Source organism: Python bivittatus, unplaced genomic scaffold (genome assembly GCF_059951505.1).
Source record: "Python bivittatus isolate LINGU-HERP-01145 unplaced genomic scaffold, Pbiv_v1 ctg000070_np1212, whole genome shotgun sequence".
In the NCBI taxonomy this organism is placed as follows: Eukaryota; Metazoa; Chordata; class Lepidosauria; order Squamata; family Pythonidae; genus Python; species Python bivittatus.
In genome coordinates this window covers 51,508,226-51,532,183 of record NW_028277034.1, presented here as the reverse complement: position 1 = coordinate 51,532,183, position 23,958 = coordinate 51,508,226, and the positions used below count along the sequence as shown (strand labels likewise).

The 23,958-nt window shown below is 43.7% G+C and overlaps 2 protein-coding genes across 2 annotated transcripts in view; one reads left to right on the top strand and one right to left on the bottom strand.

Annotated features, from left to right (window-relative positions):
- The window catches only part of MOB1B (MOB kinase activator 1B), a 38,328-nt gene extending 28,038 nt beyond the window's left edge, over positions 1-10,290 (bottom strand). Inside the window, exon 1 of the mRNA XM_088133173.1 lies at positions 10,124-10,290. Within this exon, the coding sequence (XP_087989299.1) occupies positions 10,124-10,137 (14 nt within the window). The 5' untranslated portion in view covers positions 10,138-10,290. The remainder of the gene's footprint in view (positions 1-10,123) is intronic.
- A 6,646-nt stretch (positions 10,291-16,936) lies between these two features.
- GRSF1 (G-rich RNA sequence binding factor 1) lies at positions 16,937-23,600 on the top strand. Its single transcript, XM_088133172.1, has 9 exons — positions 16,937-17,314; positions 19,729-19,879; positions 20,521-20,676; positions 20,782-20,925; positions 21,510-21,645; positions 21,879-22,057; positions 22,166-22,281; positions 23,193-23,328; positions 23,514-23,600. The coding sequence occupies exons 1-9, from the start codon at positions 17,033-17,035 to the stop codon at positions 23,561-23,563; spliced, it is 1,350 nt and encodes a 449-aa protein (XP_087989298.1). The 5' UTR covers positions 16,937-17,032; the 3' UTR covers positions 23,564-23,600.
- Positions 23,601-23,958: the final 358 nt, after the last annotated feature.

The window sequence follows — 23,958 nt, the reverse complement described above, 5'->3', positions numbered from 1 at the left end:
TGTTTCACAATTCATTCAGTGTTGACTACCAATTCAAACAGGATAAACACTTGGGAAGTTTGAAAGAAGACTTTCAGAAGACATTACAATGCAAGGGTGAAACCCTACAGAAAATATTTACCAAGAGGAAAGAGATAAAACAATACAGCTAAGATAGAGGAAGGAAGGAAGGAATCACAGAGAAAAGGAATGGGGAGCAAGGCTGATGAAAATGTCTACACTCACATTTAAACATAAAACAGCAGCAACTGTCTCAAAGCTGAAACAATGCAAGGAACTACGGATCTATAAACTACTAAAACTCTTAGTGTTTGTCTGTTTGTAATCTTCAACTGGGCGAACCAGTGCATCATAGGACAATTATTTTTGAATCAACGTACCTCAAATGGGCTAACTTAAAGAATGTGATCAAAATCTGGGACCCATTTCTCCCATAGGATTGAAATTTGGCAAAGTTGTGGCCCCTTCAGCACCACCACACCTTCTGACTACACTTCCCAGAAGTCCGTAGGTTGTGTGGTGCAAGGGAAGATGGGAGGGGCATATCCCTGCCCTCTTTCCTGCCCCCCTCTGGCCCCTGCACCCAATTGGCTGGCGGTAAGGCCCGACGGGCAAGCTGCGATTGGCTGCTTTGGAACCAAGGCCAAAATTTGAAATCTCTTAATGGCAGTTGGCAGTGAGGGAAGGACAAGGGAGCAACCTGGATGCCTGCAGCCAAGGTAGGGCTGGCTGGGGGGCACTGGTGGTCGATAGGTGAGCTCTCTTCCTCCCTGGAGGGAGGAGGCCCTTGGGGACACACCGGGATGGGGACCGGTGGTGCAGTTTTCCTCGTGCCCTGTGGCTCCCTTTGTTCCCCCTCCACCCAACAAAGTAGCAGGCAGTTCCACGGGTCAGCTGAGGAGGAGGAGGAGGAGTGATTTCCGACAATCCCTGCCAGTTTCCCACAAGCAAAGTCAATGGGGAAGCTGGGAAGAAATCAGAAGTTGCTCCTGCTGCCACTGCTTTTTTGCCCACCCGTAGATATTCTGTTTCTCTGTTTAGGTAAGGAAATATCTCTGAAAGGATGGCCCAATGGATCACAGGTTGTCTAGTACAGAATAAAAATTACTTGGTACACTTTACAGAAAGATATACGAACTGCAGAATGTTATGACTGCATAAACAGATTCAAAATCTTTCTGTGTTTAACTGCACTTACTCCCCAGTAAGTGTATTTACAGTTGTAAACTGAGATCATGAAATCCAAACTCATTCCTGGAACAAGAAATCTGTATTAACTTGCCACTGGATTACTCAAGATTATTTCTTATAAAGTTATTTAAACACCCCTGAATCTTTTCGTTTGTAGCTTTGTTAAGTTAATCACCAGAGTTAAATCCAGGGCTGAAAGAGCAAACTCTGAATACACTATGATCTGAAAAGATGTACACTGGGGGGCAAGAGAACCTCAGAAATAAATATTGGGTTTTGGGAGAAGGACAGTTGAAGGCCTGTTACAAAGCAGTGGTGAAGTGAAAGCACACTGCCTTCAGAAGGAAATCCTGAAAATGGTGATTAACAGGGTTGAGAAGTAACTAAAAGGGGAAGAATGTAAATTAGATATTCACATAATAGAAGCACGTGGCTATAGAAGCCATCTAAACAGAAATGTGGATTTCTTTTAAAAAGTGGAGTATTGTACACTCAACACTCCTTTCTTTATTCTCCATGGATAACTAGAGAGAACAGAATAAAATCAAAGAGGTCATGTCTCCCTTTGCCATAACCCTCACTACTTCTTGCTAATAAATGCACCCAGTACCTTAAGTCTTCAAGCATCAATCTTCACGTAGATCATTATATGCCTTTTTGTACAGAAGGGGCTATATTAGAAATATTGAACAGATAATGAACCTTTTGCTATTAAAGATCCTCTATTACTACCCTTTAATTTTCATATTGAAATATATGGTACTGCATTACATCCCTTTTTTAATTCTAGAAGCTTTCTAAAGAACAGAGGAAGTGTTTGTTGTTGTTGTTTTTAATTTTTCAACTAAAAAGTCAGGCTGCCAGATGTCCACCACTGATATGGTTGGGATACTGGTCCATACTGGTGAGGAGTGGCAAATTGCAGATGGCCACAATGTGCCTTGTTGTCTGGCAGAGAAATTTAAGCAGACTAGTACACTGTCACTGAACGCCTTTGCAGACGACCACATCTGTAAGCCAGTTTAAACATGTATAAACCACTCCAAAGAAATATATTAAAAATGCAATTTCCTTTAATCGATAGTTTAATCTCACAACCCTCTCAGTTCTCCACCACTGAAGATGGAAGTTCTTTGTATAATTGTCAACCTCATCACTTACAGAAGTTCTTCCTTCATTGTTCCAGTTGTACTATACATATGCTAATGAAACATAAGCTTATTTGATTCCAGTTCCGCAAAGCCCAGAGATGCAGAGTAAGCAGATATAACCAAAATAACTGATAATTCTGTAGGTGGACACCCCATGCTAAAATAAGTAGCTAAAATTACAGATTAGTTATTTCAACTTTATAACATAATGGAATGTTTTACATGGGAACTTTACTAGAATATTATTTAAGCAAGTCACATTGAGAGATGTAAATGTGTAACTTTCACCGCAGCATAAGACTTCCTGCTTTGCACTGCTTAGAAGTAAAAATGGCCCACATTAAATAGTAACTCCTTTTTCTACCAACTAGATCCATTACCAGCTACGCAACTGGTTATTTCAACACATGCAAGTTTCATCATGAAAACAGTCTTGCTAAATCAGAACAAAAAAATCATCCATCCTAGCCAGGAAGCCTCTTACAAACTTCCAAGAACAGCAGCTCTCCTGTTTGTCTATCCTGTTTTATAACCAGAGATACTGTTCCCAAATTTGGTTTGTCGTCATTATGGGTAGCAGCCACTGATGGAGTCCTCCATTCGAGGATTGTACTGCTGTCACTACAAGCTGTAATAATAAATATAATAATTTATAAATATGTGAATCAGGAAAAGGTTTAAAAGACGATGCTGAAAATGTAATCAAATTCAATTGTTCAGCAACACTATGAGCTATTAGCACTAACCAGGGATCCTACATAACAAAGATCCCAAGCCACTTTAAAAGTCAGGATCATGGTTGAATATAGCTCTAACTAACTGAAGATGGGGGAACTTATTGTCAGCAAGCACAGAGCAGAGATTACCAAGGATAGGTGGCTTTTCCCCCAGGCACTGGAACCAGGATGTTGAAAGAGCTAGTATGGTCAGACTGGTGGATGAATGTGAGTTTTATCATGGCCACAACACTGTTCATTGTTTAAAATGGTTTTTTTTTTAGTGTACTGTGTTTTTATTCTGTTCACCACCCAGAGCTCCTCCTGGTAGATGAGCAGCTATGTAAGTTTATTAAATAAATAAAAACACTTCTAGATTTCTTAAATATGGTTAACAGGAAGACAATGTTTTGCCTGCAAGGCTTATATGATTCCAAAACTATATCACAGAACAGAAATAATTTGAAGAGATGTAAAAAGAATACACAGATTACAACATTATGTATACTAATGTAAAAAAATCACATCAGTAAGTGGAAAAGTTTAATGCTTCATTTTCAATTTCTGGGATTTCTGAATCTTACAACTCCAAGCCATATCTTTAAATTTCTAAAGCTAATACAAAAATGTTAGTAAACTTTAACAAAGAATTTGTCAGCAATGCCCTCTATTCATCCTATGCCAGTTACCATAAAGGAACAATGAAGTCAACTCCATCATTCTTGTGAAAGATCAGGGAGATTTTCTCAGAATTTTTTTTTTTATTTGGAGAATGCAGATTGCTATTCCAGGAGTTTAGAAAGGGTGGCAATGCCAGTGTATTGAAGAAAACTTGGATTCCACAAAGTCTGGGTTGATCACAAATAAGATGCCCAGTCCTAACCTGGCTATTTTTCCAAACAGAAAAATAATCTTGTCAGCTGTAAGCTCATGGCTGATCTTTACTGCAGTTCAATTATTACATAAAGTGAAAGTCTAACAAAGAATAACAATTTCTCCATCCAGTATATACTGTAGAGAGTAAGGAAGATGACCTTGACAGAAATGTACAGGAACTGTTACCTAGGCAAAAGGGGCTGAAGCATTTTTTAAGTCCAGAGCAACAAGACAACATTTGAAAGTGGCTTGGCTCAGGCAGATGCTTCCCTGATTCACTGGAGTATAAGAAGGGGGAGGAGGTACAGCACAATCAGACTTACCAGAGTATGTTAGTATAGCCAATCTCAATAAAAGGAAGTTTAATATTCCTGTGGAGTTGATTTGTTGGCCTGGTCTACCTAGTGGGGCTGACAATATAGGCATATAAATATTTGCCAAGACTGCTGGTGGTGCAAACTGAAAAGTTATCAAAATAGATTCCTTGAGGCTCACATACATTCACACAGAAAATTCCAGAAGACATGCAAGTGTCTCTGGTGGGTGGGTGGGTAGATGGATGTTTTCCAGGAGCCTGAGGTGCCTTTCATGGAGACCTCTCTTTGTATTAGCCCCAGAATACCAACTCGATGAGGTCGACTGGGCTAAGAACCTCTAACCCAAAATCACCCAGCAAATTTCCATAGCTTGAACATCTTAACCATATCGCTACACTGGCTCTCATCACATCAATATGAGAAAATCTTTTAGCATTGTTTTTGGATTTTAAGAAAGTTTGTAAGAAAGATATAATGAACCTGAATGTTACCCTCTCCCACCAAGCTGATATGCTAAGTCTTGCCTTTGCAAGAATCTTTCTGTTGCAGATCAAGAAAGTTAGGGAACATGGTATGTTTCATATATTCAACAAACCTGTTTTTACTTTAGTAGGAAATATTTTATCAAGTTAAACAGTAAGCAAATCTCCAAACTTCAAACCTGACCTTTGTTTATTGTGAGTAATGTCTGGCAGGCATCCTTTTAGCTTGATTCAGGGACTCCTGTGTGTACTTTGTAGTCATAACATGAACATCAAAATAAGCCCTTACTTTCTCAGAGATGTGCGATATGGGACAGTTGTCCTACAAATGCAACACAGCTCCAAGCAGTACGAAAAGATATTTTGGCTACACAGTTTAGCCAGCTATCAAAAAAATGTATGAAGTGCTTCTTATTCTGAAATGTTAGGACACATTTCAGAATAAGAAGAAAACTTAAAGAGTTTAACCTCTGGAATATCTTATTTATAAAAACTCTAACTTCTTGACTACCCATTGCAGCCTGTTCCACTTAAAGCTTCATTCTTATCTGTGATAAAGATTCTAATCTAGCCCGGATATGTCAGAGAATCTTTTGCCAAATAAAGCCAAATGCTGAATAAGCTCTGGAAAGTTGTGATTTACTGTCAAGCTCTAGTGTAAAACCATATATGTAAAACACATGTGATTCATTCAATATACCTTTTTATTACATTAATTTTAATTAATTTATGTTTTACTGTGTCAAGTAAACCCAGAAAAGTAGATTGAATGAACGCCCCTGGCCATAATTCAGTGGGTTTTTTTTCCAAGTATTTTTGATAATGCAAATGTGTCCTAAAACTGTTAGACAAGTCATACTTGATATTTTTCTATATTTGGAATGGGAAGGTTTTTAACTTAGAGAGGGGTAGGCAGCCATGGGTCTGTCATTAAAACCATTCATTTTGATGCTCTCAATGGTAAGGAAGATATCAGGTAATGAGAAGGTACTGCTAAATGTGATTAACTAATGCATCTTATGCAGTATTTATTTCTTGGATTGCTAGAAACTGTTAGACGTTTTTTCTGCTCTTTGTCCAGATCATAAAGTTACAACTGATACACTGCCATCATATAATTGGCTTGTTACTAGATTGTTTAATGATACCTCCATGATTTTTTTCTTTTCAGAAGGAGCGGCCATGCAAGAAGCTATTGTTATATTATGGCATATGATGGGAGTTTTTTAAACCGTGTTTTGTATATATAGAAAATCCACTGAATAGATTTATCTGTAGCTAAGACAAGGGGGAGGGAACTGTTCCTGGATTTTTATGAATTAGGGATAACATGTAAGTCTTACCAGAAGAATTTGGACTGATAAGAACAGGTTTCTCATTTATAAAAAAATTCTAAGATTCTCATGCGTTCATTGAGTTTTGTGGTAATGTTACTGCCTAGAAATTTTGTATATTTGTTTCATCCTTCTGCCATGTAGATACAGTTTCTAAATTCTATTGTGCAAACTTTTTAGGTCTAAGACTGAGCTTATGAAATCTAGAAAAAGAAGTAGGGATAAGAGCTCTAACAGATTTTTTGAAAATGCTGAGGGTTTTTTAAAAATTTCCTTAAATAGACCTGAATGAAACAATTATAATCACTGAAGATATAAGCTAAAGTCTTGTAGCCCTATAAAAAGCATATTTTAGACTTTTTATTCATGATTTTTGCAAATAAACAATTCTGCTGGCAATTTTTTATGGGGGCACTTATATAATTGAAAGACTAACTAAGCAAAAGCAATAAGCAACTGAGAAAATAAGATTTTAAGAGCATGTCCCCCCCAGGCATTCTTTTTCAGGCAATTTAAATAATTTTAAAAAGCATGGTGTATTGCCATATGCTACGCCTACAAGAACTATCTTTAACATCATCCTGGGAATTGCAGGGTAGGCTTTTGTAACTATGCAGTAATTTGTTCTTTAAAAAACATTGCCAACTTGAAAGATTAGGTCTCAAATTTCCAATGAAATATTCATGACTGTCCAACAATCCAGAATCCTAGGAGCACAACCCCTGCTACTGGTGTATGACCACAGCCGGATCAACTTGGTCATCCAGAGAAGAAATAAACTGGACATTTATCTGTTGTGATTTGTCAAAAACACTTGCATTCCTATTCCACTACCTTCTCAGAACCACAAAAGCTCTTTAAAAAACTGGAAAACGGACTTAGAAACTCAGCTTTTCTCTGTTATTTCAGGATGTTTGATTTCCAGCACCATCTTTAACTGCCACAACAGAAATTAACTTAAAAACTTGTATTAAATAAACACACACACCACACAAGAAAGATTTGCGTTTCTGCCCCTATTTGTTGAGAGCTGAAAAGAGATGGAGAAGAGCTGTACTCCCCCATCCTGAATTGCGGATTTATCTGCTTGTTGCATGTCCACTGTCAGTCCTAAGACCACAAAACTTTCTCAAAGTTGCAAGGTGTTGGGACTCAGGGTCTGGGAAGCAGTGCCCACAGGATCTTGCTGTTTTCATCAGGATGATGAAAGCAGCGCTGCAGCATTATGCTACAACCTCCACCCCTTCTGGGCACGTGTGCAACTTCACCACACATGTGGGAAAGGGGTGGGACTTTCATCTCCCTGATCTCTGCTTGCCCCTCTTCGTAGACACTGTTAGGTTCGAGCAAGCAAAATAAAAAAGAAATAGCTAGGAAATAATGCTACTCCATGACACACAGTGGTGGGTTCTTCCCTGTCTGAGAACAGCAATTTTAAAAGCAAGCAATCTACACGTCAGGGTATATTCTGGTTGTGATTTATGGAAGTTTCCAGCGATATTAAAAGCAGGGATGAATACACACCATTAGCATTACTACTAGGACGCTCCGAAGTAGGAAAATCAGATCTCTTGTAGAACTGCCACTAGAAACAAAAGCTGTGTCATCTACTTTAGCCACAGTAACCAGATCCAAGAATGTGCACATTATCTTTCTGCTAACCAGAATGAGAGGGCACAGAGTGATGGTAACTATGGTGAAAACAGGTGAAAAGGACTGGGTTACACGGTTAGTCAAGAATAAACTCACTTTTGAAGCATACTTGCACAAGTTATGTTTTCCAGCTTGCAGCCATCAAATGTGGTTAGAATGCAATACTTCAGCTCACAACTAGCCATCTAACTGGAAGATTTAAAACTATACCTCCATGGCCATATGTTACCATCAGTACTTCACAACATTAGTCTTCTTCAATGAAGTGCTATGAATTGTTTATTCTTGAAGCCCCCAACATATCCCTTGCCATTTACCCTTTATTTAAGGGATAATTCACTTAACTAATGTGTATTATCGTAATTACAATGCCTCCACTCCTATACAGAGATTTGGTTTCTGCTTTTAAACCAGAAAACCAAATGGAAAAAAAACCACAAGCTGTACGTATTTATGTGCTAGTCATGACTATTGTTTTGGCATAAAACTATCTCCAAATTAATAGAACCAACTTTCAGAATTTTGGAACTGTTATCAATCTGACAATACTACACAGCATTTGGAAAAATCCATTTAATAAATATGAATCACACCCTCAAGATACTTATTATTCTATAGTAAATTCCTACTTACGTATTATTATTACTCGTGTACCACTTTTGGGGTAAGCCCATACTTATGGATGTTGCTTCCTCAAAAGTTAACATCAAGAAAGTTCAGTAAGGACTGTCATTTATTTGTTAAGATTTATTCAGGAGTTCAAGACAACATATATAGCACTCCCTCCTCACAACAACTCTGTAAGGAATGCACCAATCTTTAATAGATGGGCTCCCATCATTTCTCAAAGGTCAATAATGGAAGTGGGGACATGCTTTTTATCATCACAGTTGTAAGATTTCTCTCCAGTGCAGTGAAAGATCACCCTAAAAACAATCTCCATTCTCACTGCAATCCCCCAGAGCAAAATGCAGAATTTCGAGGACACACATTACTTAAAAAAAAAAAGTACACAATGCATATCCTCCAGATGCTCTAGAAAGACCCATCAGGCTGTTAAGAAGCAAACAACTGCCTTCTAAATTTAGATACATATTTTTAAAGTTTTTTTTTTTAACTAGATCAGAAACTTGCTTCTCATTACAGTCAGAATTTTTCAAAAAACACTAAGAAAAACCAGTCCAGTATAACCACGCAGCTGTGATTGGTGGCCAAAACAGAAAAGGAGGAAGAGCACCTCCATATAACAGGACCAACTGGGTGAGCTGCCAATCTGGGTTTAAAAAGGCAAAACACAAACAATGCACGTGAACACAAAATGTTTCCTTCTAAACTGGGCATCTCACCCATTCCTCCACCCGAAGAACCATCGGGAAAAGGCCAGGGTCACTGAAAAGACTCTTGGAAAGAAAGGATGATTGATTGCAGGACCCCTCGGCAAGGGTGGGAGGGAGATGCAATTCCATTTTATGGCTACCAAACGAAGCCCCTGGGGAGTCCCCCAGCTGCTGTGAATGGGGACGGAGGAGGGCAGAGGAAAGCAAAGACATGGGGAGGGGGCATGGCGAAAACCCCAATCACCCTGCCCCAATTCAACTGCAAGGACTTTATCTCTTTATTTAGATTTATTGGTCACCCAACTCCAGTGGACCCTTCAAGACCCTTAACACACACCCCCACGCACCTCTTACCATATGGACCCCAGCAGATCACCTCCAGGCACCCAGCAACAAGGACTATCCCCCCCCCCCCACTTCACTTCACTTCACAGGCTTCCTGGGAAAGAAAAACGCTTCAAACTTTTCAGAGAGGAGATCCCGGGGGAGGCAACTCATCCGCCAGCCCCGAGTCCGCTTTCGGGTCACTAAATCCTCCCCCCTTCCCCCACTGTGGTGCAGGAGAGCCCCCCCCGCAGCCCCGCCACTCGTGTCCGTTTTTTAGAGGGGGGAGGAGGGGGAGAGATAAAGGGAGGTCAGCAAAGGAACCCCCTTCCTCCCCCCCCAATAAACGACTGCAAAAGCGCTTCCCCCGCTTCCCGCAGGAGCCGAGATGGGCGGGAGGCAGGCGGCTGGCCTCGAAGGGGCGGAAGGAGGAAGCGGAGTGAGGACGGGGCAAGGCCGAGGGGAAGCCGAGAAAGCGGGAAGGGCGAGCGGCGAGGGGGGAGAAGCGGCCCGGGCGGGCGAGCGGGCGAGGAGCGCCTCGCCGGCCCCGCCGAGCTCTCCGGCCGGTTCTGCCCCGCAGCCCGCCCGGCCGCCCTTCCTGCCTCCCAGGCCACGGGGCTGAGGCGCGCCGGGCCGCCTTCCTCCCGCGGCCCGGCCGGGCGGAGAGCTGTGCCCCGCCGGCCGAGGCGGAGGCCGAGGCCGAGGCGCAGCGCTCCCCGCCGGACGCGTCTCCCGCACTTACAACAAGAAGCTCATGATGGCGGCGGCGGAGCAAGAGCGGCTGCCTCGGCGCAGCTCCCAATGGCAGGCGGCCGCGGCGGGGGAAGAGAGGCGGAGGGAAGGCGGGCGGGCCCTGACGAGGCCGTCCGCCGTCCGGAGCCGCCTCCCCTCTGCGTCCTGCGCCTCGGAGCGCGCCGGCGGCCTCCGCTCCGCCCTCTCAGGCGCTTCCGCGCGGCGGGACCCGCAAGCTCCCGCCCTTCCCAGGCAGGCAGGCAGGCAGGCAGGCAGGGGACGATGGGAGTTGCAGTTCCACGCGCCGGGAGAGGACGGGTGGGCAGCAGAGGGCGGGCTTCTAGCCTCTGGCCGCCCTCGGGCTTCCTTCTCCCCCCACCTGAGGGCCCCCCTTTTTATTTCCTCTTTCATCATCAGGGCTCCTGCGCCTCTTGGGCCTTCCCGGCTGCAGGTCATATTCAACAGGTGCTGCCCGCCTGCCTGCCTGCCTGCCTGCCTGCCCACGCCCTTCGCAGGACATCGGAGGAGAGCTGCCCGGAGGATGCCCATCTGCTGTCCCAAGGAGCCCGGGTGGCATTACTCCCTGGGCCAGTCCGCCTCCTTGGTACGGGCTTCAGGGGGCAGCTGGGCCCTTGGGCCGAGACCCAGGACAGATGCCGGGAACCTGGATTGGGGCTCGTGTGAACTGCTGTTCTGGGCAGTGGAGGCAGGGAAGAGCATGTTTTCTTCTGTTGCCGCTGCGTCCACACAGAGTCCTCCAGCTAAGCTGGAAACTAAATGTCACTGCATCTGTAGGGCCATTGCCACATGCAGCAATGCCCACAGCGATCTGCAGTGACACCCGCATGACACGCACATGATGCAATGTCATGTCCTTGAGTCCCAAGGGGTGATGCAAGTAGGTAAGTCACAGCATTTGTGGAACATCGTCCCATGTTTCGTCATTTGCCTCCCACCCTGGTGACACCCATGATCAGATGACCTGTGTAACGCACTCCAACCGACGGTTGGCTACTGCTTCAAACGCTCCTCAAGGGCCGACCCAAGTAGAGCGCCTGGGAGGTGAGGGAGGCCTGCTTTGTTGTGGCTGAGCACAGGAGATGCACTCTTGCCACCTCCTAACCCAGAACCAGTGCTCCAGTGCCCCTCCCCAAATCCCACATCTGCTTCTTCTGAGGATGTGCAACAGCGTTTGGAAAGAGAATATCCATGATCAACAGGACACGCATCTTATGCAGATCAAGTTTCAGTGTGCAAACCCACATCTGATCCATAACTCTGGCCAAACCCAGTTCAACATTTTCATAGTCTCCTCCGTGGGTGCTCAGAAAGAGAGAATGAGTTGAGAGGTCCACCACATCATCACCAATCTCTTGAAAGACCTCCCCATGTAGAGAAGGATAGAATAGAATTCCAAGGCAATTAACTTATTCTTTCTTTGGCTGGACCCCAATAAGACCAGCCCCACTCATGAGTCGAAGGAAGCATTCTGGGGTACAGGAGAAAGTAACGAGATGCAAAGGGGAGTTTTGTTGATGCTGCGAGCCAGAGTTTGCAACGTGTTTACTAAATTAGCTTTGCTGCTTGGGTTACAACATACTGAACCATAAACTAGCCAGTCATGGCCAACCTGTGTGTTTGTTCTCCCTTAAAAAAAAAAAAAATGTGTGTGGGGTTTCTGGCTTGTCATGTTAGTTTAGTGACTATTGATTTGGGGGACATGGTGTGTGGTTTGCCTGGATAAGTTTGTGGGTCTACTTATTATTCAAATTTGTATAGCCGCCCATCTCATATATATGACTCTGGGTGGCTTACAGACAACAATTTTAAAATAGGGGGAAAAAACAATATAAAAGCATGGCTGGTGTGGGTCTTCCGGGCTGCGTGGCCGTGTTCTGGAAGTTTTGTTTCCTAATGTTTCGTGACATTAATGCTGTGACTGGCATCTTCAGAGTGCAGGAACACAGACAGGAGCACTCTGAACTCTGCTCTCTGAAGATGCCGGTCACAGGTGCTGGCGAAACGTTAGGAAACAAAACTTCCAGAACACGGCCACACAGCCCAGAAGACCCACACCAGCCATCGTATGCCGGCCATGAAAGCCTTAGACAACACAATATAAAAGCATATTAAAAAATCATAAAATACATAAAACTCACAGCTGAGGTAATCCCATTCCTCAAAACAGCCACTGCACTGCACAGATCTGTTGTGTATGCTTTGCCAAAGAGAGGGAATATCATGCATCTTTGCTTGTGTGTAGATATTTTTCTGAGTCTGCCTCCTCCGAAGCAGCTCTCAGAATGGTATACTCAGTCCACTTCCCTTAAGCTCTCAGAGCAAAGAGATACAGATGTTACGCCATGCCCCCATGTACAGGGTTTTACATTACTTCTACCACTCCTCTTGGACGGTGGGGAATTGCTCTATTTTTACCCAGTATATATATATATATCCAGTATGGTGTATTTCAGTTACCTTGACTACCAAGAGGCATCGCATGACCGGTTTCATCTTTATTGGGAATCGTCAGACTCAAGTAGCCAGATGTTATTCTATGGGGTTCAAACCCTCTACCAGGACCAGACCTTTGCACTTTAGATGACATAGAATAACATCTGGTTACCCATGTCAGGCGATTCCCTGAAGCAGGTATTTGGGGGAACAACTGCAGTGGTGCTGCAAGAAACGCATTGCACTAAACAGTTTTCAACTTTCTGCGGCCAAAATGTTCCCTCATCCCTTGGCAAAATAATAATAATAAAACAATACCCACATGCCAGAAGCCAAACAAACAGGACTCCCAGGAATGTGCAGGCTATGCTCAAGACATGCTAGCTTCCATTCTTTTCTCTTTTTTTAAATGTATAAAGATTAGGCACAGTGGGGAATTTACTAAGCAGGTTCAGTGTTGGAGGATACATTGTTACCCCCAATGCCATGTTTAGATATCCACGCACTATGCCATAGGCTTGGTTCACACAATGTACTAAACCATAATTCCATGCTAAACTCTAAACTCTAGGCCACTGTTTCTCAGCATCTGCAACTTTAAGATGTGTGGACTTCAACTCCCAGAATTCCTGAGCCAGCATGGCTGGCTGAGGAATTCTGAGAGTTGAAGTCCACATATCTTAAAGTTGCAGATGTTGAGAAACACTCCTCTAGGCAGTTCCAATTAAAGGGAAGACCTGTGCCTTTTCACTTTTTAGGAGTATGAAAAAAAAAATTGTGCTCCCTCCAAATTTTTGGCTAAGTCAACTCTGCTCTAACTCAACTCTGCTCAACTTAGGGCACCTTCAAACAGAAAATATTATTTTACAGCTCTCTTGCTTTGCTTGGAGGAAGCCAACATATCTTAGCGCTTATATGCTAGTAACAGTGCATTTCCTTTCTATCAGAAGAAAGAGAGACCAGCCGTGGTTAGAGCTAAAGGAAGAGGTGTGACTCTGTTCCTCTGAGCAAAACTCCTCCTTCCTTTTCCTTTTGCCTTTCTGAAGCAGCTCTCAAGACTCTCTTACTCAGGAGTAAGTAGTCCTGAGAAGACTACTGCTTACAAGCTTCCTTTCTGAAGAGGAGGAGAAGATCCACATAACAGATTACAAAAAGAACTTGCCTCTTTCCTACGTATCTCCCCCTTTTCTATGTTTTGGTGAGGGAGACGCAGGATTATCCCAGAGTGCTTGCTACTCACATTGCAGTGGGAACAAATGTGAACATTTTGATCCCTGATGCAAAATCGCCCCTTTTCCTCCTCTAGCTATTATGATACAGCAATGGCTGTGTCAGCCTTGCGAGGTAGTCCAGACAAGAAGCACACCAAGAAGTACTAACTCTAACTTTATCATAAGGTCACATTAACAGAATCTTGGAAGTCTGAAAGCACATCTCTCCCCCCCCCCCTTTATAGTCCAAGAAACTAGGGAGGGTCCCTTCTGAGACACTTGCCACACCCCAATTCCTTCTGTGGACTCAGCTGCCACTTGTCTGACCATGGTCTAGTCTACGGCTCTTCCACCCATCTCCAAAGGTCATTCCCACATACCATTACCGGCTGCCAATTTCAAGGGGTTTAAAAGAGGACAAATGGATAGAAGACAAGGTTATCGGTGCCTTTTGACAGTTATTTGAAAAGCTAAACGCACCCCCAAGCCAAGCTCAACTCCTGGTCACTGCAGCCATGCACTTTCCCTGGCAGTTTTATAATGGCTCTTGAACTAAGACTGACTTCAAAAGCAACTGTGGGTACAAGAGGGAATATTGCCTGTTTATTCATGTTTGCAGTTGGCCACCGTGTTGCCCAGAATACTAGATTAGACAAGCCTTGGGTATGATTCAAATGGGCTTCTCTTATACCAGTGTTTCTCAAGCTTGACAACTTTAAGATGTGTGGATTTTATGTGTGGATAAATAAATACATTTTTATAAAATGTATTTATTTTATCAGATTTGTACGGCTGCCCATCTCGCAAAAAGTGACTCTGGGTGACATAACAATCAAATAAAGCAACAGTATAAAAACAATTATTAAAAATATGTATTATTATATTTCATTATTATTATTAAAAATTAAAATATTATTAAAAATTAAAATATACAAACCAGAGAGAGTGAGTGAGTATATCAACCACAGTAGGGGAGTCATCTTAGCATGCCACTGGTCCCCTGGGACTCCCAAGTCTGGTGATGTACCCAAGTCTTGAGGGACTTCCGAAACATTAATAGGAATGGAGGTAATCTAACTTTGGGGGGGGGGCGTTGAGAATGTTCCATAAGGTGGGCGCCACAGCAGAGATGTGGTCATATGTGGGCATAGGGTTCATAGCTGGTCAGAAAATTCTGGAATTAAAAAGTATTTTAAAATTATAAAGACTGAGTGGCTTTGGGTGTTTGGACCCTCTGGTGCCAGGGACTTTCCATCGTTGGTCTTGGATGAGGTGGCACTGCCTCAGACAGACCCAGTGCACAATCTGGAGGTTGGCTCATGCTCAAAGAGCAGGTGGCAGCTGTGGCTAGGAGGGCCTATGTACTATGTACAGAAAAGGAAGTTGCACTTTTCTCTTATATGCTGTGTGAATTCAGTTGTCATAATGGGGTGGTCCTTCTTCCCCTGTTCTGAAAATTTTGTGTTCATTCTTTTTAAAGGATGTGAAATTAATAAAAACAAGGCTGTTGGGGACTGCTTGTCAGTGTATTTTCCTGAAAAGGGTGCTGTGCCTAGATTAGCTGAATATTCTGACTTCAAAACTATCTCCTGGACTGTGAATCTTTTTAGATGTCTAATTTGGTAACAGCTGCTTTGAAAAACAGTGAGATTAAATTGCTAAAACACCCGAGTTTAAAGGAAGTTTTTTTTTAATTATGTACATTTTAAAACCTCTCTGGAGTGATTCCCAATACCAAAGTATGTCCTGAAGATAGTAAGTTTCAACTACTTTCTTTCAAAGTGTGTACCACAAATTCAATGGTCATTATACTGCAAGAGCATTACAGCATGACTTGCACGGATGTGGGAAAATCTGGGTTTGACTGTATTGTAGAGAAGGACCCACAGGATAAAATGCCTCTACAAAGCACAGCAAAATAAAAACAATTCCTTGCACAAAGAAAAGCAGCATCTCAAGGGGAACTAAACCTCAACTAAAACCCAACAGCTCACTCTCTATCTAGAGAGATTTTCAGGATGCAGGTCTTCTAATCATGAGATCTGCAATTTAAGTCTAAATTGAGGCTTATGGCTGTGGGAACTAGTTTAGAAATAGACAGAGACTTAAAAACAAAACTGGTAACTGCTAACCCATGGCTGTATTTTGTCCAAAGAAATAAGAACAGTCCAATTGTTTTTTTTAAAAAAGGTTAATTATTTTGCATTTCAGCGGTCCATTGAATAGCTAACTGCAGATGGCTGTTTTGCCCAAAGAAGGCCGTGTGAGAGAATAATATAAAGAGGATCACAGTCAGTTCCAGCGTTGTTGGGGATTCGGGATGTCCAGCTGCTTATTGCAAGTTGGCATCAGTTGCTGCAGAGTTGCATGACTGCAGAGGACCAGCTCCAGGCATTTGACTTCCACTGGTGTGAGGAAGCACTGAGCCTGAGGCTGGAGTCGCTTGTCTGAGATGGGCGGCTGCATGAAGGATGGATGGATGGATGGATGGATGGATGGAAGGAAGGAAGGAAGGAAGGAAGGAAGGAAGGAAGGAATGAAACGCCACCCAACCAACGCTCCAGACCCGAACCTATGATGCAGCTAGCAAGGGCTTGGAGCAGTGGTTAGTGGAGTCCTTGGGGTTCTCCGAGCTTGGTTCTTTTCTTGCAAACGTTTCATTACCCGGCTAGAAACGTTTGCAAGAAAACAACCAAGTTCAGAGAACCCCAAGGACCTCACAGTTCAACCCTGAGCTACACACATTCACCTCTATTGATGACTTTAAGATACGTGGACTTCAACTCTCACTTGGGGTCTCTTTGGGAAGGCTGCAAAGCAGGCCAGGGGTGTAAAGAGCCCCCCCAGATAGGGGCGCCCCGAACCCCACCCGAACCGCGGAGGGGGGAGAACGAAGGTGCTGGTAAAAGGTACCCCCACCCCCCAAGCGTCTCTTCAAACGGGTTCAGGAAAGCACAAGCCTGCGAAGCGGCGGGACTCGTTTGCAGGCGAACCAAACGACGCCGCACTTTCCGAGGAAACGCTCGCCTGAGGCTGCCGGGCCGCGCAGCCTCCCCTGCCAGAGGCCGCCGGTTCGCTCGCTCGCGCAGGCGCGCGGGCCAGCCCCGAGCCACGCGCCGGGGTGGGCGGGGCCTCCTCCGCCCACCGCGCGTGCGCAGCCCGTCCCCCGGCGAAAGGCGCTTGCCCGCGCGTGCGCCGGGAGGCCTGGCTCGCCCGGGGTGGTCGCCACGACGTCGACGAAGCCTCCCTCTCCCATGGCCGGGACTCGCTGGGTGCTGGGCGCGCTGCTCCGCGGCTGTGGCTGTAGTTACAGCAGTTGCCGCCACACCGGCGCGGCCTGCCTGCCGCTGCGGCCCTCCTCGTCGTCGCCGCCCGCCGGCGCCCTCGGCCTTTGGGGCCGCCGCCGCCTGCTGCTCTTGCTCGGGGCAGCCACGCAGAGCCGCGGGGTCGCCAGCTCCGCCGGGCCGGTGCCCGGCTTCGGCTCCTGGCGGGGATCGTTGCTATCCCCGGCCCTCGCGGGCCGCTGCTACAGCCAGGTATGCCGCAGAGGCCGCCCCTGTTGCGGGGGCGCCTCTCTCTGCCCCCCTTCCCCCCCAGGAGGCGGCTTGGACTACAGAGCACCTCATCCCCAGCGCCGCTCCGGGATGAAGGTCACGCAGGACGTAGATCTCCCCCCCCCAACCCTCGCTCACTCAGGCTCCTCCTCGTCCCCTTTGGAAAGGAAAATGGACGCAACATTTGTATCCTTTCCCCGAGGACCGCCCGCGCGGGCGAGCAGGTCCCCCTTCGCCCCTGGGTGACCTTGCCGGGCGGCCGGGATTAGGCTCCCTCTGCCGCCGCCCCCCGCAAGCCCTTTGCGGGGGTTGCCTTGGGGCAGAAGGGGCCCGGCGTGCCTCAGGAGGCGCGGCGGCTGCCGCTTTTTCTCCGGCATTTAAGGGCGCTTCGGGCTTTGCTGAGCAAGTTCGTGTTTGCCGCGCCGGTTTTCCTAACCGACTTTGCAACTTCTGGCGGAAGGTGTAACTTAAATGCCCTTGAGGCCCTCCAGGAACCTGTTGCTGTGGCGTAAAACAGGCCCTCCTTTCCAAAACTGTTGGATTCTGGGGCCTGTGTCTCATTTCTTCCCGTGGGTCATTTTGAGAAGCATTGGCAGGATGACAACCTACTGTTCTGAATACTATTGATTTATTTCATATTTATTTTTTATATATATATGTGTGTGTGTGTGTGTGTGTGTATATATATATACATACATATATACACATACACACACACACGCGCGCATTGAGGTTCATAATACAATTGTACGCTCTTGGTATCCAAAAGAAAGAAACCTGCTGCGAGGAGACATGCAACTTGTAATTTATCTGGGTAATGTTTGTGAGCAGCTCTCTCTGCCGTAAGGACCTGGGGTAAGGCTGACAGGATGAGTTCAGTATGCTGTCGTAGTACGAAAGGCAAATGAAAAGAAATCTGAGTTTGGGAGCAGATAGAAGAGGTTTCACATTCTAAATGAATACCACCAAATGGGTTCTTTAGGGTTGTGCGGTGTGGTGGATCTGATTGTGAGGAAATGTTTCAGAAGTGCAAAAACAGCACATGTCTGTATCGCATTACAACTGCTGTATCTGTTTCTAAGATGGAGTCCTGGAAAGAGATGTAGCTGTTTTAATGAACCACGGACAGATTTGCATTTGCCTTCCTGTGGGTTCTGAAATACCTCTTCCAGCAATATGCACAGACATAATGGTCATCATTTATATGCATTGCAAATTATGTAAATAGCTAAAATAGAAACTTTCATCCTTCAGATTAGTTTCCCCAACTTTGTGGTATCTTTCAAATGAGTTAGGACTACAACTCTTAGAATTCCTAACCAGCACCAGCAGAGGAAGTTATAATTCCTCTGTAATACACTAGGTTGGCAAAGGTTGCTCCTAATTGGCTGGTGTGGGTCTTCCGGGCTGTGTGGCTGTGTTCTTGAAGTTTTGTTTCCTAACGTTTCGCCAGCACCTGTGACCGGCATCTTCAGAGTGCAAGAGCACAAACAAGCAGCCACTCAGTAACCCAACCCCGCCCCCCACACACCCAATCCCCCCTTCCCCCCCCCCAGATCTCTGTAAATACCCACAAAAGGGTCACATCACCCTGGGCACAGAGAGAACTGCTCCTGTCTGTGCTCCTGCACTCTGAAGATGCTGGTCACAGGTGCTGGCGAAACGTTAGGAAACAAAACTTCAAGAACACGGCCACACAGCCCGGACGACCCACACCAGCCATCGTATGCCGGCCGTGAAAGCCTTCGACAATACGTTGCTCCTAATTGTTAATTTTTTATCTTGATCCTGAGCATATCTCCCTATCTGTGGCAGACACACATGCAAAACTTCTCAAGGCCGTATAAAAACAGGCAGATATACTATTTAAGCAAACTAGTCCTTTGGTGCAGATGGGCCCGGAATATCAGTCCAGTTAGCTCATAGCTTGTCTAAACTGAGGTTGTTGTAAAATATTATGAGAACTGGTTTTATATCTTCCAAGTAAACTTCTACTCTTTAGTGTCCATCCTGGAGTGAAGGCTTCTACCTGTGTCCCAAAACTCTTCTTGTTCCTCAGATGCTGTAACACACTTAGGGATTCATTTACAGCGATAGCGGCCAATCTTTTAGCAGTGATGGGGATTACTTGTGTGGCTTTTCATGACGAAATGAGTGCTAACAGTAATCACCATAAGTGGGTAGTACCTGCCCTTTTGATAATACCCCTGAGACAAGATGTCATGTGAGAATATTGAATTCTTGTGAAATTCCTTAATAGTGCAAGGTCTTAATATTTAATTAAATATTAACATTTAATTAATTTTTTGCTTGTGCAAGTTCCACAGGAACTGTACCATCTTGCCAGTCCCCAGGATATGGTTATGGCATTAAAAAAAAATCCTCTCTCTTTCTAGGATCAAGAGTCTTTTCAAGAGGGATATCACTTACCCCCAGAATATGAAATCTCTTCCGATGAAACAGAAGGGCAAAATGAAGTTCATCTGATTCGGGCCCAAGGCCTGCCATATGACTGCACTGAGCAAGATGTTCTCAACTTTTTTTCAGGTAACTTCATTGCCCTGACTGGCCCACTTGTAGCAACTAAAGGCTACTACCTCCTGGCATTAAACATACTGTTTAATGTTTCACATATATTTTATGAAGTCTCAGCTGCTGACTGTTTTGGGATGGCCATAGAAAGTTAAGCAGGGTTGGACCTGGTTAGTACTTGGAAGGGGACCAGGGTTGTAGACTAAACTGTGTAGTTGAAGAAGGCAGCACTCTGGAAAAAGCTAGCACCAAGGGGAGAGCCAAGACTGAATGGATGTGTTATTTTTTTTAAACTACAAATGCAAGCAGAGAGGAGAATGTATAAAAAATATCCCTCCTTAACATATTTTGTTACTTGAGGCTGATGTACGGGGCAGAGGCTGCAATTGATTACCAAAAATAGGTATATTAATATTAACACGTTAATGTGTTTGTATTACCCCCACCTTTTTTTAACAAAAAATTAAACAGCTGCATGTTTTGACTAAAATTAGTGAATTTTATCATACGATATTGAGAGATTACAGAAGCTGTGAAATGGGGCTGGGGAATGCGAAATACAAACCATTCAAATATACTCCGGTTGATTCATAATGGCTCGGGAGAAAAGAAAGGTGTCTGTTGTCTCTTCATCCATACACTTGCTAACTTTCTAGGGTGCAAGGTCCGAAGTGGTGTGGAGGGCATCCATTTCCTCTTATACCGAGATGGCAAGCGCAGAGGAGATGCTATAGTTGAACTGGAGTCAGAACAGGATGTGCTGAATGCCTTGAACAAACACCGGAAATACCTGGGCCAGCGCTATGTGGAAGGTACTTCTTGTGAAATGGTCCAAGAACCCTTTGCCGACAGCTATAAACTTCTTTAAGCTTTAAAGAAATTCACCATTTTTGGTGTTGGACTTCTTTTCCCAACAGTTTTTGAAATACGTAATAAGGATGTTGATGTCCTAATGAGGAGCCTGAAGTTCCGTTCAGCACCCGTAAACAATGATGGAGTGGTACGACTGAGAGGTCTGCCCTACCGTTGCTCTGAAGTAGATATTTCAGAGTTCTTCTCAGGTGACATTGCATGGAGCACTGATTCATTCTCATTCTTTCTCCTCCCTCCCTCCCTCCCTCCCTCCCTCCTTGTGTATGTGTGTACATTGGGTCGTTGAATTGTTTTAGAATTATTAAGAACTTGGAAGCATCTCATTTATTGTCTGTTAAGTGTATGACTGTTTGGATTTCTTGAATGGGCAGGAAAAGTTTGCAAAAAGGAAATAGTATTGTGGCCTATTTAATATGGTTGCAAACCTTCCTTGTTTTAAGATCAGGAAAAGAAAAGGAAGAGGAAAGATATATAATCATGTTAACAAGAGTTGCTTTTGCTTTTCTTAGACAGTAATTTAGAATATTAAATTGGCTTGCACCCTATGTCTGTGCAAAGCTTGGAGTTTAGAGAAAGGTTTGATCCCTCGGGGCCAAAATAAAAATAAGTTGATGCATAGTGTCAAGATCGTTACATTTACGACCGCTTTGGATGTTTTACTGTGTTACCGAGTGTGTATGCATTTTATTTTTCTTACCAACAAATTGCAAGATATGGCTTCTGGTTACCAGGGTGAGTCTACTGACATGCTGCAAAATGTCTTCTCTTTCAGGTTTGACTATACAGGACATAGTATTCGTTTTTGACTACGAAGGAAGGAGGAAAACGGGAGAGGCATTTGTACAGTTTGCAACACCAGAAATGGCTAATAAAGCTTTGTTGAAGCATAAGGAAGAAATTGGGAATCGGTAGGAGAATAATGGAAAGTTGGCCACTTTTAAGAGGGAATTAATGGGCGTGTTATCGTTTGCACGTGAGGCAAATAGTTTTTGTTTTTAATACGAGATGGCTCAAGGGTGGGCAGTTGCTTGCTACCTGTTGAATGTTCTCATATTTGAACCGAGCTTTTGTTATTAAAAAGGCTGCTTTGGTAAGTAATAATCATGATCTAATTCTCTCACTTTAAAAACAAACGTTATAGTTATATAGAAATATTCCCGAGCCAAAAGAGTGCAATTCGAACACACAGTGACTTTTTCCGGTATAAGAAGATGATGGTATCTCCTGTTCCAAAACAATGTTCTGAAACTATTTTTGAGGAAAGCAAGTTGAATGAGGTCTCGAAGCCCAGTTCAGCATATGAAAATGAAAACAAAAGTGGTAAGTGTGTACAGTATTTGTTTGGAGTAATTTTCCAGGGAAAATGAATAAATAAATGGCACATAAATATAATTTGCAAATCTTTGTTCTGTTTTCTTGACTTTGCAGAGGCTTTTAAGCAAGTATTTGAAAAGGATGTGGCTGAATCAGGAAGTTTCTCCTCCCCGTACTTTGTTCACCTGAGGGGGATGCCTTTTCAAGCAACAGCACAAGATATTATACATGTATGTAGGGGTACAGTTATTTCAAACATCCTGAGCAATTGTGGGTGGGAAGAAGCCTGTCATCAACCTGAATTTTAATGTCTTACTCAGTCACTGAACCTTGTAAAAAGATCTGATTAACCTGAAGCTAGTTTTAGAAACTACTGGCTGAAATGCATTTGTTTGAAATTCCCAATAGTGCTTTGCCACTAGGAAAGGGAAGTGGGAGTGCGTGGGAGTGTTAACTGCAATTGTTTTCCTGAGAAATTGAATGCTAATGCTTAACATTTACATTATTTGAACCCAAAGTTTGGGCATCTGGTGTATGGTTCATTGTTAGCTTTTTTTAGCTGGTCTATGATTTGATAGTTGACTTTACTCTTTTAGTTATAGTTTAAAATAATCTTGTTGATTAACAGTGGTTGATCTGACCACAGCTTCTACCTTGAAGGCACCAGGTTGGTGAAAGCGTCTTAGGATGTACCTAACGGGGCAAATTTTATAAAAATCTGCTTATGTGATTGCACATGTATAAAAGTACATCAGGATTGTGCTTCTTAAATCTGGCCAGCTGCTCCTAATAGGAGGGTTTTCAGAAATAGTTCCAGTTACTGCAAAATGTCTGTGTCCTCATGACGAAAAGGTCAGAAGTCCTGAGAGTGTGTCCTAATTGTTGGGAACTCCTGAATTCTGCTGAATCTCCAGTTTATGAAACATCTTTGGCTTATGTTTGCTTGCTTATAAAGCAGATAATTTAGTTTATCGTTGAATAGATAGATCACATTTTAGAATACATAAGTTATAAATATAGAAGGGTATTGCATCAGCTTCTGTTTAATCTTAGCTTCTAAAACTCTAATATTCTTTATTTAATAATCAGATGAATCACAAAATCTGACTTGCCACTCTCCTGTTTTTGTTCTGTTTTTAAGTTTTTTGCTCCCTTAAAGCCTGTGAGGATCACAATGGAATATAATTCAAGTGGTCAAGCGACCGGAGAAGCAGATGTGCACTTTGAAACACACACAGATGCAGTTGCAGCCATGGCCAAGAACAAGTTTAAAGTCCGTAAGTGCATCTTGTGAATTTTTCACAGGCTTACAGGCTTTGAAAAGCAATTGTGGGTGGCGCTATATATTTTTGAATATACTAATGTCAGGAACATGGATTTCCTGAAGGTAGGTGTTAGTCATAACACATAGCTGATAGATTCCTTCAAATTAATTTTCCATTTACCTTCTTTTATTTTGCAGAGCATAGATATATTGAATTATTTCTGAATTCATCACCAAGCAGAAAATAGAGCAGCCCGTGACAATGGTATAATTCCCAAAGTTTAGGTGAGTTCATTGACAAATTTGCGTTGGGGCAGCCTGATCTGTTAAGGAACAGTTGGATTCACTGGGCAATTAGGGACATTGTTTCTTACAACAACCGCTTGGATACCTTCTGGAAGAGCACAAGATAGCTTTGAAGGTAACTTTTTCCTGTTACTAATTCCTGATAACTTGTATGCAGAGACATACTGCTTCTGGGAGATAGCATGTAATGATCATGGCTGGTTGCTGCTTGATAGCTGAATTCTCCATAAATGTGATTTCTCAGTGGCCAGTTTCAAACCAAAAATGGTTTGGACCAAGAGGAACATACTCTGTTTTTTAGGACTTACTTTTTGAATTGTTTTAAGTTTTTGAAATG

What these genes read in the sequence shown, in the direction of transcription:
- GRSF1 (XM_088133172.1), top strand. Translation starts at nt 17,033, where the DNA reads ATGGCCGGGACTCGCTGGGTGCTGGGCGCGCTGCTCCGCGGCTGTGGC. An exon ending in TGAAAATGAAAACAAAAGTG is followed by an intron (nt 22,058 to 22,165) that starts GTAAGTGTGTAC and finishes TTGACTTTGCAG; the next exon opens with AGGCTTTTAAGCAAGTATTT. An exon ending in CAGCACAAGATATTATACAT is followed by an intron (nt 22,282 to 23,192) that starts GTATGTAGGGGT and finishes TCTGTTTTTAAG; the next exon opens with TTTTTTGCTCCCTTAAAGCC.